The sequence below is a fragment of the Myotis daubentonii genome, chromosome 10 (assembly GCF_963259705.1).
Source record: "Myotis daubentonii chromosome 10, mMyoDau2.1, whole genome shotgun sequence".
Taxonomy (NCBI): Eukaryota; Metazoa; Chordata; class Mammalia; order Chiroptera; family Vespertilionidae; genus Myotis; species Myotis daubentonii.
In genome coordinates, this window is record NC_081849.1 from 65052774 (window position 1) to 65072089 (window position 19316).

At 47.8% G+C, this 19316-nt stretch overlaps 1 protein-coding gene across 2 annotated transcripts in view; it reads right to left on the reverse strand.

The window, feature by feature from the left end:
* Window positions 1-19316, reverse strand: part of JAZF1 (JAZF zinc finger 1) — a 305754-nt gene that overhangs the window by 23280 nt on the left and 263158 nt on the right. For both annotated transcript variants that reach the window (XM_059712653.1, XM_059712654.1), the window contains exon 3: window positions 18852-19048. In XM_059712653.1, the coding sequence (XP_059568636.1) occupies window positions 18852-19048 (197 nt within the window). The remainder of the gene's footprint in view (window positions 1-18851; window positions 19049-19316) is intronic.

Here is a 19316-nt window from a genome sequence, read left to right on the forward strand (position 1 = left end):
CCGAGGCCACTGCCCGAGGAGGCCAGCCCGCCTGGACCGTCTCCTTGAGCTCCAGCCAGCTCCGGCCCCTTCCCACACCAGGGACTTCACCCAGGTACAGGTGATGAGGCTGGAAAACCCCACGAGAAAAGATGGGACAACAAACCGTTATACCCTCAGCAGAACGTGAGGCTTTTTCTGAGGTTTTGGGAAATAAGTCTGGACACTTTCCTTTCAATGTGGTATTAGTTCTGCCTACCTCTCCCTTCCCTTACTCCCTCCACCCCCACCCCCAGGAACAAAAACCAGAAATGCGGAGGGAGCTGCGATGTTATTCCTGGCCCTCATGTGAGCGGAAAGTGCCATAAATCTCTCAAGAAAGCTGAGGCTCATGGGGTTTCCAGAACCAATCCTCCAATTTACGAGGATCCGATCACTGAGACAGACATCAGAGCCTTAGGTGCTTCTGAAAGACGGTTCTGTGTGGGAACCTTCCTGCCACTTAGGGCAAAGCTATTCTTTTCAGGCTCCTCACCCGTTAGGGAAAAGCATCAAAGAGGCATGGCCTGAATGAGGGCGGGCGGCCCACCTTCACTTCAACTTCAGTGACGTGTCTGGGAAAACTGCTCGTGGTTCCTGGGCGGTGACACATGGCGAGAGGCGATGGGTGGTGCTGCTCAGCACCTGGGAGGAATGCTGCTCAGGCTCAGGTCACCGCGGCCGGCCTTGGATGGTGCGGGGCTGGCGGTGTGGCATCGCCTGGGAGCTGCTGCCAGCTCCCGGTGCCCGGCTCCCCTCCTGGACTGTGACTCACCAAATCTAGGGTGGGTCCCGGAGGGCCATCCTTTTAAGATGCTCCCAGGTCACTGGGAAAAGGTGGGGTACTACAGAGGTGGTTCAAGGTCATGGTTCTAAGAGAGTCCTTGTGTGCATATTGCCCTAAAAACCTGCTCCTGCTCCTTCATGCTCAGAAAATGGCTCCACCACCCACTCAGCTGCTCTGCAGAGAACCCAGGAGGCACTGCTCTTTCCCTCCAGGTCCCCACCCGATCCTGCAGGCTCTTCCTCCACGGATCTGAGTCCACCCACACCTGCACCCTGCAGCCCCAGTGCCACTGCTGTCACCCCTGATCTGCTGCATGGATCCCCCCAACCCATCAGCCATTCTCGGTCCCACCGCCCAGCAACATTCACTCATCAGGCAGAATCATCACTTTCAAATGTAGGGCAAGCCACCACATTCCTGGTTAAAATCCTCTAACAGCTTCCCGCTTCACTTAGAAAGTAGGGCGCACTCTTGTCCTCCGGGCATTTCCCCCCTCCCCACCCATCTGAGCCGGCCAGACTCGCATATCCTCTTCTTTCCCTTCATCTAAGAGGTACTCATTCTTAAAACTCAGTTGGGTATCACTGTCTCGAGGTCTGTGACTCCGCGCCCCAAGGCTGGGGCCCCTTCCTTCCCTGCATGCGCAGAGCTTGTCTCTGTCGGGGAACTCAGCGTCCGTGTGGATTTCCTCATCTGCCTGCCCCCACTAGTCTCTGAGCTACGGGAGGACCAGGGTCATGTCTCCTGTCTCTGCACATTCATTTGACGTGTAGTGGGCATTCGCATGTCTGTCCTGTGAGCTACCAGACTCCCTCTCCTAGTTATGCCTGGAAAATCATCGTCCCAGGAGCGTGGGATGTACTGCGTGCTCTCGAAGGGCACACGGAGCAATTCATGTTTCACTCTTTTCAGTCGTCGGGAGGAGTACGCTTTGGAGAAGGCAGACCTGGCTTAAGGTCCGGGCACCTGGACTTACTAATAGAGCAGTGTGGCCTTGCGCAAGTTACTCAGCCTCTCTGACCCCCTCCCCCGCCCCCCCCATAGTTTCCATTCACATATGAAACGGGGGTTGAAGAGCATGGTTAGCAAAGCACCCAGCATGTCCTAGCTGTCCCCACATGGTGATGGACACTGTCACTCTCACTCCTGCAGGCGCGCATACCACAGGCGAGCTTCAGTATTCCTTGCCAAGTGGGGTAGGGGGCAGAGGGTCCCTCTTCAACCGATTTCAGTAACTATTCCATAAATCCTAACTCCTGATGTATTTGGCTCCTAAGATAATCTCTGTTTTAACATCATTTCTGAAAAGTTTACTCTACTGGACCCAGTCACTTGATTTTGCCTCTTCCCTTAGGAGACTCAGGGCAGGCCCTGCCCTGTCAACCCTTTCCCTCCGGAGTTCACACGGTTCCATTTTCCATCCCCATCTGTGCTATCATCATGACAATGGCCAACACTGCTAAGTACCTCGAGAGGAAAGAACACTGACTTAGAAGTCTGAATCCTTTTAATCTCTCACTGAGTAAGTTTGCCAGCCTAGTTTCTTTTAGTTTGCTTTCTTTTTTTAAAAAATATGTTTTTATTGATATATATATATATATATATATATTTATATTTATATTTATATTTTTAGAGAGGGAGGAAGGGAGAGGGATAGAGAGAAACATCAATCGGCTGCCTCCTGCTCACCCCCTACTGGGGATTGATCCTGCAACCCCGGCATGTGCCCTGACCAGGAATCAAACCAGTGACCTCTTGGTTCATGGTTCAGTGCTCAACCACTGAGCCACACTGGTGGGGCTGCCAGCCTAGTTTCTTAAAATATCATGCATTAAACTGCTTTTATCTCATTAGTCAATAATTTGGCAAGCAGGAAGTTGGACCATTCTCAAAATAAATTGTAAAAATAAAATCCCAGGTAGTGTCCCAGGTGTGAAACGCAGGTGGAAATTGAGAGCAGGGAGTGTAGAGAAGGCTGTGTAGAAGTTGAGATGGGGTGTCGGTTCTGGGGTGTGGAGTCGGTGGGAGTTTGCATTGCTTTTCCCAGAGAGAGGGCGGGGCCCAGGTGAGAAGTGCAGGCTCTCACAATGAGCGCTCTGTACTCCAAAGCCCTTCGAGACGAGGGGCAGCGGTTTCTATTGCTGCTTTGTAGCTCGGGAACCCCAGCTAGTGATGACTTTACGGGTTGTACGGTCTAGACAAGGGGGTTACTCCTTGGTGAGATCGGTCCTTGGGGAGGTTACTGCGCAGATTCCCACACAAGTCATTACCACTGCGCAGGGCAGGCTCCCAGAGGGCACTAGGCTACCGGGCTTTGGGGCTTTGGCAGCGGCTGCGGTCGGAAAGCCAGTCAGTACTCTCCGCTTTATCACCCGTCAAAACAAGGACAGGAAAGGGAAGAAGAGCGATGGTGAGAAATACCAACCGAGATGCTCAGAGAGAACAAACACTGCAGGCTGCCCCAGCTCCGACTGAGGGCCAGTCCCTCTGAGAAATGAGGAAACTGACCATCTTCTGCTCCATGTTTCCTACGGAAGAGATGTCAGTTTTCTCAGCAACCGTAGCTCGTTAGAAGCAAGCATGTAAAGATACACGGCTTTAAGCTGGGGCTGGGTAAATGCTTCCAAAAATATCAGAGGCTCGTGGTGCTAAAGCCCAGAGGAACTCACAACTATTTTCGCCTCAGGTTTACGGGACCAGGAGAGGTAGGTGGCTGTACGCGTTCCTTCCATACTTGCAAGAGATAATTTTCACCAACCCCAGAGAAAACACTCGCGTAGGAAACCTTGGCTTCTGGTCAGCTGACTCTCTGGGAGGGGAAAAAAGGCCTCCTGTGGAGAGAAAGCAGGGCCTGCACCCCCAAGCTTCACATCCAAATGCCAAACAAGTTCTGGTAGGAGATGGTCTTCTCCACGGACCTGCGCGCGGGCCGCCTTCTCTCCTCCCTGCCTTGCTCTCACTTCCTGGCACAAACACAGGCTGCTTTCTCACTGGTCTTGCTGCTGGGACACGGTCTCTTCTCTTTCCCACTGCGTTCCTGAGACTGTGTCTTCTCCCACTTTTACTCCATTCGGATGGACCTAGTGATGGTCTTGCATGCTAGGTGCCTAAGATCAATAGCTAATTTCACAAAGGAGAAACTTCTACCAAGAAAGGCCTGTGGAGAAAAGGCATTTCCCCCTCCTTGTGGTTAAACTCTAGTGAGGGACCTTGTGCTCATTCTGGGCATGGGGAGTCTGGGGACATCCCAGGGTCCGCAGGCCAAGAAGAAACTGTACGGGTCAGGTCTAATGTCTCATGAACGGAGAACTAGGAATATAACACAACTGATTATGAAAGCTCACTCAGTGTCTTGTAAGAAGCCTGGACTTTGGTATTGTTTTGACCAATTTGGCTACATGACCTTGGGCTTGACACTACGCTCATATGAGGAAGGGAGTCTAGATCATTGGCTTGCGAATGTCTGACCATGACCCAGTGAAAAACTAACATTTTATATCACAACTCAGAAAACCACGCACAAAACTAAAAGTTTCCCCAGATAATACTTATCGTTACCAAGTGTGAAGCATCTATTTTCTACTTTTTCTTTAAATAAAAAATATGCTTTCTTTTTTTAGAGAGAGAGAAAGGGAGAGGGATAGAGCGATGGAAACATCAATGAGAAACATTAATTGCCTCCTGTACGCCCCCCCTATTGGGGATCTAGCCCAAAACCTGGGCACGTGTCCTGACCAGGAATCAGACAGGGACCTCTTGGTTCATGGGTTGATGCTCAACCATTGAGCACATCGGATGGCCTCTACTTCTTAAAAAAAGAATGCTGGTCACAACTTACGAATTTCAAGAGCCAAGATGATCTCTTCCTAGCTCTGATGCTACCTGCCATGTGTTTTTCCTCCTCTGCTTTCTTTAATTGGAAGGATTTGGGGCAGTAATGCACCTCCTAAATTCAGGGGTGTTAAGAAATGACCACTTACATAATGAAGCCACTGTCTCACCCACCTGCTACTCTTGCAGGAATTCTTTGCCACGGGTGGAGGAGGAGCGGGAGCAGCTCTCTCTCTCATCGCTGTCATTTTAAAGAGAGCAGTGGAACTGGCCCCCTTCCATCCAAGTCATCGAATCTTTGTTCTTTTTAGGCAACAAAGTGGTTTGAGGCCTCCCCAGGCATAAGCCAATGACTTTTACCAATTTGTATTAGTCTCCCATTTTTCTGGAATATTCTAAAGTCATCTGCACTGAACACAAAAGGCCACGAAGACACACATGTTACAGCAATACTGCTGCTTGGTCACTGAATAAATTGAGGCCATTCAGAGTGCTTCACAGACACGTGGCTTTGAGGTTTTGGGGTTTTTTTCATACTCTTGATATTCTCACACTGACCTTGATCCCGTGGGCACATCTCTGAGAACCGGACTGGCCCTTTGTGTGTTTCCCATATCTCCCCGATCCTTTTCTTAGAGATTTAAAGGGACCACCCTATCTGGTGGTTGACATTCAACTAGCATGGTTCATGGCCCCAGGATGGAGCAAATGAACTGGCTCACATGGGAATTAAACCCATGACCTCAGCCTTGTTAACATCATGCTCAGGTGTTATGTTTGAGCGAACTTCAGGTCATGGCCTTTGGGTTGGTGAGCACCATGAACACAGAGGGAAGATGACTGACGATAAGGCTCAAAGAACAGGTGTGCGGAGCAGACTCGAGCATCTTTCTCTGAACAGGAAAAGAATCTATAACAACCATTAGTTGGGCACCTACATAACCATGTGGTTCAGCAGGTTAACAAATTCAGGCCCCTTAGATCACCTGCTAGACAGGAACCTGATATCCCTCCGAAGAAGCCACGGACCACCATCTTCTGGAAGCTGAAAAATGAGGCTGCTGGTAAGTGTTCTGGGAAAATATCTATTCACTTTTCAGTCCTGTCCCTTTTCCAAAATATACTAGTGTATGATAGAGAACACAGACAGTGTGAACCGAAATCCCAGGAGGCTGTGCGATGCTATTTTTAAAGAGGCACAACCACCACGAAGTTGAAGCTCCTTCAAGTGTATGTTTGGCATAATTCACCTTCCAGTTTGCCCTGCTTGTCTGACAGAATGAAATGGCCATGGGTATCAGAATGCCACCTTTACAGCTTTAGCCCAAGGGCTCCCACGGGGCGAAGGACAAGCTTTCTAGTCTTGGCACACCTTCCTCTCCCGAGCATGCCAGGAAACAGACCTTTGTTGAAAAGCAAAAAAGGAAGGGGAAAAATCCTTTCTGGAATATTTATTCCTTATACATTTTAGGAAACACGGCCCTATAGCTTATTTACAAACGTGTTAACTGGATTCTATTAAACTTTTAATTTGCTATTTAATTGCCAAGTAGCATGTATTAGTTACCAAGGATGTATTTATGTGTCTGTAATGCATACTCATTATATAGTTATTCCAGAAACTCTGACTTATTAAAAAAAATTTTTTTTTAAATCCCAAATTTTATATTTGCAGTTACTTCATAATTTTAATTTTATGGTTTTCGTTTCCAAAAGGGGCTTATTCATCTGCGAGGGGACAAGCCCTGGGGGCTGAGGTGTGTGCCCACAGGTGGTGGTAGGACCCTCTCCAGCCTGTCACAACCAACCCCCAGCCAGAGCCCTTGGCAGCTCGCTCCCAACGGAGCGGCAACATTTTCATTTTCTGCTTTTAAAAGTGAATCATTTGTCAAGTTTTGTTAGTCTTAAGAAAATAATTTTCCTTCTGGTACCACATAGCCTGTTCTAAATTGCACACTTCCATTACTGAAACCAAGTGGCTTTAATTAAACACTTTTTTCAAAGACTGCTTCCCTCTAATGGCAGTGAAACACTGTTCACCGCATTGAGTTCTGCCAAAACTCACTTCATTGGGTGACTTTCAGGGCAACTTTCAGCACAATAAAGGCTTAGAACATTGTGTAATAGGAGAAAGTGACCATTTAAGGGGGTGGTTTGGGGGCCTAGTTAAGGTACAGGATCTTGATCATGTCCACAAACATCACCCTAAACCGGCTGCCCGGCATCGTCCCCATAATTGCTAGTGCATTAGGCTTGGAAGGCTGCACATTCTGCCTGCAGACAGAGCCCTGGACAAGCCAATGGGCCGAGCTTGTCCAGGTCCCTCCGCCCCTGGGCTGAAGATTCTAGGCAACTGCTTTCCAAACACTGTGGCTGGAACTTTAACAGTAACTGTTACAGCATAGCTCCGAGAGCTCGCAATGGCTCACTGGAAACCATGATGTTCACCATTTGCTACAAAAGAAATCTGCTCTACATGTATTTTTCTTATTTGAAAATTATGCTAATTTTTTAAAAATATATTTTTATTGACTTTAGAGAGGGATTGAAAGATAGAAACATCAATGACGAGAGAGAATCATTAATCAGCTGCCTCCTGCATGCCGCACACTGGGGATGGAGCCTGCAACCCGGGCATGTGCCCTTGACCAGAATCCAACCCGGGGCCCTTCAGTCCACAGACCGACACTCTGTCCACTGAGACAAACCAGCTAGGGATAGACAATGGCAGGCACTATTTAGCTACTTTACCCCAAGTTATCCTGACAAGCAGAGAAGCAGTTTCTCCCAGCGTAGCCTGCTCTGAGGCCTGTAACCACCTGGTACACTCTGGCTGCCCTTTTTGTCTTTAGGAAAAAAAGGGATAGGTAGATAGAAAAGACTGCACACGGGGGCATTATCAGATGTCAAATTCCAGGCGTCCCCCCATTTGATTTCTTGGGGGTGATTTCCTATGTGTATTTCCATACCAAAGACAGCATTACTAATTCAGCCCAGCGGAGTATGAAACACATCTTGGATCTGATGAGATCAAGCCGACTCAGTGCTGGTTTGATGAATAGACATGAACAGGATTTGGTGGCACTACCAGCAACCCTGCCTTCCCTGACACCAGACAGGACCCAGCAGCCCGTCTCTCCCTCCTGTCACACGCCACCCCTTTCCTTCGAGTGCGCTTCCGAGAAGTCTGAACAAAGCCTTGGGAAGCAGCAGGAGCAGGGAGATTCTGTACCTTGATTGTCTTTTCAGCAAGAACAAATGAGCTCAGAGCGTTCCCAGTTCTCTGCAGATTCTTTCTTTAATGCCGTGCAGCTGGGTGTGCCTGGGGACCATTCCATTGTTAAAACCAGGCCCACATGGAAAAGACATTAAATACGTTCACTGCCGTGATACCCACCAAGTTGAAAGGGCTCCTCCGATTTTAATATGCTGGGTTTCAGAGGGGAGGGGAAAAGAGAAAGGTTCTTTGGAGACACACACATTTGGTCCAGCGACGAGCCCAGCAGGCGTTACATCTCCATCACCTTCCCGGCAGAGGCGTGCTGGGCCCGAGCGCCTGTGGGTGTTTTCAGGGGCATCGCACCATTTCCCAGGCCAACAATAGGCCGCTCCCTTGAGCGCTCACATTTCGGTGCTGGTACTCGCATTCAAAGGAAAATGACCGAGAAGTGTGCACTGATGGCTGTTGGCATGCAAGTGAGCGCGGGGCCTCGGCTTAGAGACTGCGTTCCTTTTTCGGAGGGGGTGTGAGCGGCACCGCCTGTATGTGTGCCCTTTAAAATAACTTTGCCTTGTGAGGGCTCTTGATATTTTTTTGGCCAGTGCAGAGACCCTGCTGGGACAGACACATACACACACACACACACACACACACACACACACACACACACATACACGGCAACAAGGTTCGAGGGCTAAAGCCTTGCTATTCACGGTGTTTCCAGCACCAGGCGAAACATGACAGGAAAGACCTTCGAGACTCCCGGTGGGAATGCTTAACAGTATTCTCACTATTTTTACTGAGTTTGGTGAAACAATAACTGTGAATAGTATACGTGAAATTTAGGGTTATAACTAAATGTCAATGGTTAAGTGTGGTACTGCTAAATGGCAGGCCTCAAAAATATCTGCATCAGAAGGTAAATTATGGGCACCTTTCTCTGACTGCAAATATTGAATCGGAAGATAAGCTGCTATCAAGTGGCTGCCTGTTACAGAACCTGCGCTCGATGCGGGCTGAAAACGGGCAGCGTTCACTTTAAAATTCTCAACATTGTGAAGCATTCTCTACATTTTGGATATTGGGAGACCCAGATGCTATGACTTTCTATCAGTCATTCATCAATTCTAACTGGGACCTAAGACCCAGGGTATGGCAACTAGCTTTTTCTCCTCTTCCTCCTCCTCCTCCTCCTTCTCTCCTTCTCTTCTCTTCTCTTCTCTTCTCTTCTCTTCTCTTCTCTTCTCTTCTCTTCTCTTCTCTTCTCTTCTCTTCTTCTTCTTCTTCTTCTTCTCTCTCTCTCTCTCTCTCTCTCTCTCTCTCTCTCTCTCTCTCTCCCTCCCTCCCTCCCTCCCTCCCTCCCTCCCTCCTTCCCTCCCTCTCATGTGTATGTTTTGCAATTGTTTTATGTGGCTGCATGGCTGTTTCCTGCATGTTCCTAAGCTAAGAAAGCGGACACTAAAGGATTCCGTTTACGGTCTTTCTTTAACGGGGAGGAAATTCCAGAGATCTGCCTCCTCTAACTACTGCATTTATTTACTTCCTTTGTTCTTAATGACTGTTTACAGCAGAGGAAATGTACTTGCCGGGCCAAGGACTGGGTGGAAGCTGTGGGCTCTGGCCCCTCATTTCTGCCTGGGCCACCAATTCCCTTTTTCCAGCTGCGGTAAATCCATACAGTACAAGGCACAGATCTTAGTTACATAATGAGATGGGGCTGATCAGTGTCTGCCTTTGTGTAACCAAGACCTCAGTCAGGTCTGGACTGCAGCCAGCACTCCAGGGAGCTCTCGTGCACACCTTTCCCCACTCCCCTCCCCTGGAGTCCACTGCTGTGCTGATTTCTATGGTCACAGGTCGGTCGGCCTGTACTGGAATTTCATATGTGCCCTCGTGTCTGCTTCTTTCACTCAGCATCATGTTTTGGAGATTCGCCCATTTTTTCTGTGTTGTAGTACTTTGTTCCTTTTCACTGCTAACTAGTATTCCATTGCACAACCAGATCCCATTTGTTTATCCATTTACCAGCAGATGGACTACTGAGTAGGGTGGGCTACTGGGAACAGAGCTGCTGCATACATCCTTGCACCTGCCTCGGAGCAGCTGGGGGAACAGCGCCCTCCAGGCAGCTCTGAGAGGAGAGGCACCAGACGACACCGTTCCTCCTCCCAGCCGAGGAGACCGTCACACGGCTTCTTCAGGCCCCAAGACCAAAATGACGTTGGCCTGGTAATTCCCCCCCAGGTATTGACCCAGGAAGAATGAAAACGTATGTCCACAAAACACAGGTGTGAGCCATCTAGCTCTCAAGCAGCAGAACCAAGATCTGGACCCAGGTCCTGCTGAGGCCAGAGGCTCTCGCCGCTTTACCTCCCTGCTCCCAAGTGCTGGAAGGCGGCCCAGGCTTTACATTCCACTCACTGTCAACATATCCAGGGCTGCTTACCAATCCCCAAGCTGACATTCCCAAACGACCATGGCCTATAAAACTGGGGCCCAGACCACTTCCCCACCACTCTCACTTTCCTCCTTCTCCCTTGGAATGTACATTTGTCTTACAAGATCTAGACATTTTCTGGGTGTGAAGATACCGCGTATCGCCGCACTAAAACAGCAGAGAGAGAATGACCCCATGTGTCTGCCTTGCCTTACTAAACATCCATGCTGATAATTTAGTCCATCTGTGTGCAGGTCACATTCATGAGGTGTTTGTCCTACACGTGAATAAAATGCTTCTACCAAGAGATGTAAATTCTAATTTACAAGGATTAGAGCAGTGGTTCTCATCGTTCTGGCCCTTTAAATACAGTTCCTCATGTTGTGACCCAACCATAAAATTATTTTTGTTGCTACTTCATAACTGTAATGTTGCTACTGTTATGAATCGTAATGTAAATATCTGATATGCAGGATGGTCTTAGGCGACCCGTGAGAGGGTCGTTCAACCGCCAAAGGGGTCGCGACCCATAGGTTGAGAACCGCTGGATTAGAGAAAAGCTGTTGGCTTTTCTGTGTCCCTGAGAGCTGGCACAGTGCCTCTAACAAAATAGATGCTCAGTAAATTATGCCAAAGGAAAAGCTGCCAAATCCTGGTGTGTGGAAACCAGGATCAACTCCAGCTGGGCACCACATGGACTTAGGCAAGTTATCACTTCAATGAATCTTCATTTCTGTGTCTTAAAAAAATACGTTTTAATTGATTTCAGAGAGGGAGAGAGGGAGAGAGAGAGAGAGAGAAACACCAATGATGAGAGAGAATCAACGATCAGCTGCCTCCAGCATCCACTACACTAGGGATCGAGCCCACAACCCAGGCATGTGCCCTACTGGGAATCGAACCTCCTGGCTCATAGGTCAACTGGGCAGTTTCTGAGTCTTTAAAGTGGGCTATGATAACGCTTGCCCTGTGTCCCATCAGGGTTAATAAGGATCAGCTCAGACGGTAAATACGAATGTTCCTGTGCACTATAAAGGGCTGTAATCTATTATATTAGTAGTAGTAGTAGTAGTAGTAGTAGTATTACAAATCACTGATTTGATGGTTTTCTTCAAGTAAAAACACAACATGTTTTGTTCGGAAGCTCTTACAAATGAAACAGTCATTAAAATACTATTTTGAGGTTGCCATCCTTTACCAACACTCTGAGTAGCAAGTGGAGATTAAACACAAGTAGCCACCTGAGATGGTGAGGAAGGAAGCCAAATTAACCACAAGACATTCAGGAAGCAGGATAAAGGTTTTACAAGTCAATCAACAAAGAAGATGAAAGAACAATGATTAGGACAAAGTGGAGTATAAACAAACAAGCAAGCAAACCTCAGGCCAGGAAAGGGTGTGTTAGAGACCCTGACCCTAACTAAGCCAGATAATACTGCCACTGCTGGACAGGGAACCATAACGCTTTTGAATAGGAAGGTTTTAGAAATGTTTCCTAGGCCTCATGCAGACATTCAACTCTTCAGGGCAGGACCTGCTAGAAATACCAAACCGTGGCCTCAGGAATTTCATAAATAGGTCACAAAATTCAGTGAGGCTGAAATAGTTTGCTTTGCTTTTCTCATTTTCTACCATTAAACCGGGTAGAATTTATCTCTCCACGATTTTTCCTATCTCATTCTCTTCTTTTGGATGAGTGGGGGAGGTATGTTATTTTAGATCTTACCTTAATTTATCTTTTTCTTCTCTGAGACTTTCTGCCTTTACTAAGCCTATTTAAGTTTATTTTGCCTTCTAAAAACGAAGGCATACGCTTCTAAATGTCAAGCACAATTCCACCAGTTCTATAAGTCTGTGTTGCACAGTAATTTCCACCCTGAGGGAAACATTTACTTTCTAAAATGACTTGCTGTATGTCAGTCTCTCCTGAAAATTTCAAAATCCTTATAATTTGAATAATGTATTGCAAGAAGCCATAAAAGCATGTTAAATGTGTACTATAAGGCTAAATAGCAGGAGATACAGGGATATGACATGAAATAACACAATATAGAAACTTAAATAATGCATTAATAGATATAAGCTGTGACTTCACTGTTATTATAGGTAGCTTGGACTAGAAAGTGCATGTGCGGGCGCGCGCGCGCACACACACACACACACACACACACACACACACACACAGATTTCATTTCCTTGGGTGCCTTTCTCTGGTTTAGTACTTGAATTTTTCCCCCCGAGTCAGCCAAAATATATATACAAATATTTTCCAGGAGAGACTATGCAACGCTATTATAACCCGAAACCCGGCCAACTCTTTCCATGGCTTCTCCATTAAGACACAAGCGCGCATCTGTTCAGTCCCCTTGGACTCATTTCCAAGGCTAAGCGAGTGGCTGCAGTCACCTTTCTCCAGACAAGGTGGGGATATGTTAACCCAAGCAAGAAAATACAGCAAGGACAACTGGACGGTCACATTGCAAAGCAGTGGTTTCCCAACTCTAGCTACAGGTGAGAGTTAACCCCAGAGAACTTTTTAAAACCACCAGTGCCAAAGTCCCGCCCACCAACCAAGTCAGAGTCTCGGGGTGGATCCCATGCAAAGGGTTGAAAAATTCTCCAGGTGATTTCCATCTGAGAGTCACTCTTTGAAGAGGTCCAGTGGGCAAATATGGGAACAGGAAAAAAAGAAATTACTTTCTCAACTAAACTACAGACTCTAATAACCAAAACAATCTGCTGTCTAAAGGCCCTTTCTGGAGAATGACCTACTTCCCCCTAACCCTGAAAGGCCATGAAATTAATCTGAAGGAAATAAATTGATTAATTTCTCTTTTTGAGGGGCTGGGGAATCAGGGTCAGAGCCATTTTGTCTGGATCTTCTGGTTCTATGTACTGAACAGTTGTTTTAGTTGCAAAAGTAATACAGGCTCATTTTGGAAAATTGGAAAAAGAAGAGTACCTGTTTTCCCATCACATTAAAGTAACCACAGTTAACTTTTTTGAAGTAAAAAAAAAAAAAAAGATTGGGATCATACTTCATATGTAGTTTTATAACTGGATAATGTCACTACACAACCTTTGTTGTGAATGTCTGTGGAGCAATCCATTGTTTGCAGTGGCCAATATTTATTTATTAGTGATTGAGTTTTGCTTTAGGCTGATTCACAGACATAGTTAGGCCCCTGATCCCTTGAACTACAAACTAAGTAAGATTAATCTGGTAAGTATTAAAAGGAAAAGAGAGTGGTGAACAGGTAAAGTGGGGTGTGTGGAAGTCTGGACAGGTAGCATTTGCTAATTTCACTGGTATAAATACTCTCCTCATGGCCAATTTCAAGCTAATCCTTTAACTGGTATGAAAACTGGAATATTTAACAACTAGAGGTCCAATGCACGAAATTTGTGCAAGGGCTCAGCCCTTGCAGCCCTGGCTTCGTTCAGAAGCTCGTCTGGGCGGTCTTCTGCTGTTAGGCCGTTCGATCGATTTGCATATTATGCTTTATTATTATATACTAGGGGCCTGGTGCACGAAATTCGTGCACTGGGTGTGTGTGTGGGGGGAGTGTCCCTCAGCCCAGCCTGACCCCTCTCACATACTGGGAGCCCTCAGGCGTTGACCCCCATCACCCTCCAATCACAGGATCAGCCCCCTGCCCAGGCGTCAGGCCTGGGCAGGGGACCCCCAGACCTCTCTGATTGCTGGCTCTGCCCCTTGCCCAGGCCTGACGCCTCCGCCAGAGGTATCAGGCTTGGACAGGGGACCCCCATCCACCCCCGATCACTGGCTCTGGCCCCCGCCCAGGCCTGATGCCTCGGCCAGAGGAGTTGACCCTCATCACCCTCCGATCACCAATCACTGGATTGGCCCCTTGACCAGGCCTGAGGCCTCCAGCAGAGGTGTCAGGCCTGGGCAGGGGCCCCCCAGCTCCCCGCGGTTGCAGGCTCCACCTCTGCCCAGGCCTAACGCCTCTGGCCTAGGCATCCGGCCCGGGCAGCGGGGACCCGCAGCTGCAGCGGCCCCGCGATCGTGGGCTTTGCTTTAGGCCCAGGCAAGGGACCCCTAGCTCCTGGGACTGCCAGCTTCGACCTTGCCCAGCTCCCATCACTGGCTCCACCCCTACTTCCTGCTATCACTGGCCAGGGCAGAAAAGGCACCTGATTCTCTGATCATGGCTGGGGGGCAGGGCAAAGGCGGCCCCAGGGCCACCTTTTCCCTGCCCCCCAGCTCTTAGCTCCCCCCCTGGGTTTCCGATCACTGTCAGTGGCAGGGGGCTTCTTCCTGCTTTCCCTTTCACCTCCCTGCATTGTGCCTACATATGCAAATTAACCGCCATCTTGTTGGCAGTTAACTGCCAATCTTAGTTGGCAGTTAATTTGCATATAGCCCTGATTAGCCAATGAAAAGGGTATCGCCGTACGCCAGTTACCATTTTTCTCTTTTATTAGTGTAGATAGATTGGCTCTCTGGAGTCAGCTCCTGCTCACCCTTAAGGAAGACTCTGACTCAATGAAACCAGCAAATTCTCCAGTTCTGACAAGCTGACGGCAGGATAGTGTCTGTGAGTGAGGGTGAACCACAGTCCCAGTGTCCTAGCAGGCGCTGTATTTCGGGTTTGGAGCTGACAAGTAGTAATTGGGGCAGCTAGAGGACTGAAGGTCCAGTAGTTTTTAAAAAGGCCTGAATGTGGAGAGCAAGTGTGAGTCCACTAGAAAGACCACCTTTTTGAACAGGTAAACATGGGGTTTAGTGCAAGTTGACCTTCCTAAGCCTCTATGTCTTTGATCTGTACATGGAAATAATAGTGTTGTCTCACTGGGGCTGGTGTGAGGATTAAAAACAGCACCATACATAAAGTACACGGTGAGCACAGCCAAGAAACACTACACATGCCAGCTGCCACTCCTCCTTAGAATTATACTCCAGATATTACCAGGAGAAAGGTATGAATTGTTTTAACATTTTATTTTCAGGGAATTCAATTATGTTTATCTTTCAATTCTATATCTTTATGATTTAAATCAGAGATTTGCAAACCATGGCCTGTGGGCCCAATCAGGCCTGTGTTTGTAAATGAAGTTGTACAAAAACTTTTAATGGAACACACCATGCCCATTTGTGTGTGTAATTCTATAGCTGAAACAGAGACCCTATGGCCTGCAGAGCATGAGACATTTACCATCTGGCCCTTTATAGAAAGTGTGCTGATCCATAATTTTTACCATTCTAACCTTTGCTTAAGTGAATACTTTTAAAATACAGATTTTAAAAATCAAGCAAATAAGGAGAGGAAATGAAAAGGAAGAGATGACAAGACCCTCCTAGGATTTAGAAATTCCAAACTACATCTTGGTTCCAAGAATACCTAAGCAACACCCAAGACTCCAGATGAAGCCGAGCTCGGACCCAGTCTCGTCACGACAGTGAACTGTAAAGAATGTTTTGTAGCCCTGACCGGTTTGGCTCAGTGGATAGAGCGTCGGCCTGCGGACTGAAGGGTTCCGGGTTCGATTCCGGTCAGGGGCATGTGCCTTGGTTGCGGGCACATCCCCAGTGGGAGGTGTGCAGGAGGCAGCTGATCGATGTTTCTCTCTCATCGATGTTTCTAACTCTCTATGCCTCTCCCTTCCTCTCTGTAAAAAATCAACAAAATATATTTTTTTAAAAAAGAATGTTTTGTAAATGAAATGTTCCAAAGATGACTTACTTCTGGATCAGGAATGTGCCTTGAATATGGAACTGGGGAGAGTAAATTCAGAAGGCAGAAACATGGGATATTATTTATAACCTGGCAGCGAAAGTGACTGAAACCACATTAGTCGGGAAAAATAAGCTGATCTCTCTAACTACAGGTAAAATAACATTTCAAACATTGAAAAATGTACACAATCAAAATTGTACAGGGTAGGGGTTTAAGAAACCATTTCCCCTGCTAATTTTTGATGTTTACATGGAACATTCTTCAAGCAGCAAATAACTTACCAATGATCTTGACAGATTGAAAGTGATACATCTTTACCACAACATAAATTAATCCTCACGGTGGGAAATTGCTAAAATAGGCAAGGTGTCAGAAAGATTTCTTTAGGTCTGAGGGAAAGGAAATGAATGATTCCATTTCTCCCGAACATTCTTACATGAAAAATAATAAACTCTCACTTTTAAACTGTCTTGATTTTCCTGGGGTTCTAAGGAAACTTACTGACTGAGGCAGCCATGATTATCTGGTGCAGGCCACAAGTCAGTCAGTATTAAGTCATGTATAAAGCACACCCAAGCCCTGGCCAGTTTGGCTCACTGGATAGAGCATCAGCCTGGGGACTGAAGAGTCCCAGGTTTGATTCTGGTCAAAGGCATGTACCTTGGTTGCAGGCACATCCCCAGTAGGGGGGTGTGCAGGGGGCAGCTGATCGATGCTTCTCTCTCATCGATGTTTCTAACTCTCTATCACTCTCCCTTCCTCTCTGTAAAAAATCAATAAAATATATTTTTAAAAAAGTACACCCAGGTACATAACTGCCCCTTAATTCATATTCTGTATGAATAAATCTTCATAGAAATATTCAGAAAAGACGATCACAGAATTACATTCTCACAGCATGCCTTAGATTCACCCAGTAAATGTTACACAACATGCTGGAAAGTAAATCTTTGCAGAATAAAGCACAAGGGAAGCATGGGGGCCAATGTAAGGAGGGACAAATGCCCAGCACAAAGGAACCGACTCGTCTTCTATGGAAGAATGACCCTGATCTGTTCCTGAAGCCACCAGATGAAGACTCCAGACGGCACAAACATTTCTAGGACGCCGGGTGCATACATGGGCTATCACGTCAGACTCGGACACAGAAATCGATGGAACAGATGTTCTCATAACTGGTGAAGGGAGCTGTTGAGGTAGGAACCCCGGTCCATCTGCCTCCTGTTTCCACAATGCCCAACCCTGACAGAACACAGGGTGTCTGTCCGCCATGAGCCCCCGAGATGCCCCCAGGAAAAGAGGTCCCAGAATCAGAGTCAACTAAGTTTGGGAGATTTTACTAAATTCTCCCCCTGGAGAATAACAATGTATATGAAGGCCCTGCCTTAGAGAATCCAGTTTTCCTTCGTTCAACCCAGCATCTCCCCACACGCATTAGGGAGTCCTTTCCCAGCTGCTCCTTCTCTCTCTGGTCACTGCCTTGCCTCCCACTCATCATTCAAGGGGAGCCTTCCCTGATCCGCCAGGCTTCTCTCTGGATGCTTTCACATCACTGAGTTCCTCCACAGAGCACTTGTCATGGTCACAGTGTCATAGTTATTGGTGCATTTGTTTGGTTAATACCTGCGCCTATACTCCAACTGGGGAGAAGGAAAATATATTCCCTGCTTCCCAGATGGGAAAAGAAAAGGAGGGACCTTTCCAGCTTCTTTCTACCATCTTTCCTCAGTCCTGCCCCCGGGGAGCAGTGACTCAATGGATCTCTGAATTGGGAGAAGTACGGTGCATGCTCAGTGGAGGGCCGGGTGCACACAGATCTGCGCGCACTGCGGGGTAAGCTCACAAGGGTGACTTAGGAAATAGGTTAACCCCTCAGGAAGACCTACGATGAAGCCCAATGGCTACGAATCCACGCTCCATCCAGTAGGCTGGCTTTCTGCACTAATTAACTTGATTTTGAACCTCACCCTGATTGCTGTTTTATTTTTCAGTGACTTGCACTTTGGGGGGGGGGGGGGAAGACCAGAGTGTGCTTGTGGGCCCCAGAAGGCCAGCATCTTCCAGGAGGCCCCAGCTCTTCGGGACAGGAACGGGTCTCCTTTGCCTGGCGGGAGAGGCACTCTAAATGTTCTTGTAATAACCATTTTGTTATGGCAACTATTTTCCAGCAGCAAAGATTGGGAGACTGGTGTCCTGAACCCTACGCACTCTTCACCCAGCTCCAACAATAATCAACACGTGGCCATCTTTTCTGTCTACTCCTCCACCTGTGCAAACCCAAGCCATCCTATCCCTTTGCACATAAGACATGGTGAGGGCATGAAACGTATAAATCCATTATTGCATACACATGATGAACAGTAACTCACCAATATTTCTTCAATCGTAAGTAGATGAATGAACCAACAAACTCTACCCGGACTAGTAAAGGGTCAAACAGGTGGGTTTGAATCACCACCTATCCCTGGCCCCCAGCACACACACACACACACACGCACACTCACACACACACACTCACTCACACACACACACACACACTCACACTCACTCACACACTCACACTCATACACACACACACTCACACTCACTCACACACACTCACACTCACACACTCACACACACACTCACACTCACTCACACACTCTCACACACACACACACTCACACACACTCACACTCACACACACGCTCACACTCACTCTCACACACACACACACACTCACACACACACACACACTCACACACACACACACTCACTCTCACACACACACACACACACTCACACTCACACACACACTCACACTCACTCACACACTCACACTCACTCTGCGCCAGGGGGCAGAGCCAAGCCACTCACCTGTCGGGGTGCTGCTGCGGAATGAAGAGGAGGGCGTGATGGGCGGGGTCACGGGGGGCGTGAGGCTTCCACTGCTGTGGCGCGGCGGCGTGGACACGCCCCCCCGAGACACGGAGCTGGACAAGGTCAGCGAGAGCTTCGGCTGGATCTTCTTCTTGAGGGACTCCTGCTCCCGGCGGGCAGCGTCAGTCACGAATCTGAAAGGACAAGGGCAGGTGAGTGACCGGGCCATTTACAGAGCAGGAGGACTGTGACAACTACCCCGAGTCTGACAGATGCCCCCTCCTGGGAAAGGGGCTTGTCCACAGGTCTGTCCCACTCTCAAAGTTCACAACCGAACCCGTTTTCCTGCACAATGAAAGCATCTGCTGGCTGGTTGGCTTAAGGTCCCTCAAAGCCAGGCCCATTGCTTCCCTAGGCAAACCCTCCTGGTGGGAAACTCACATGCAGATTCCACCTGCACCC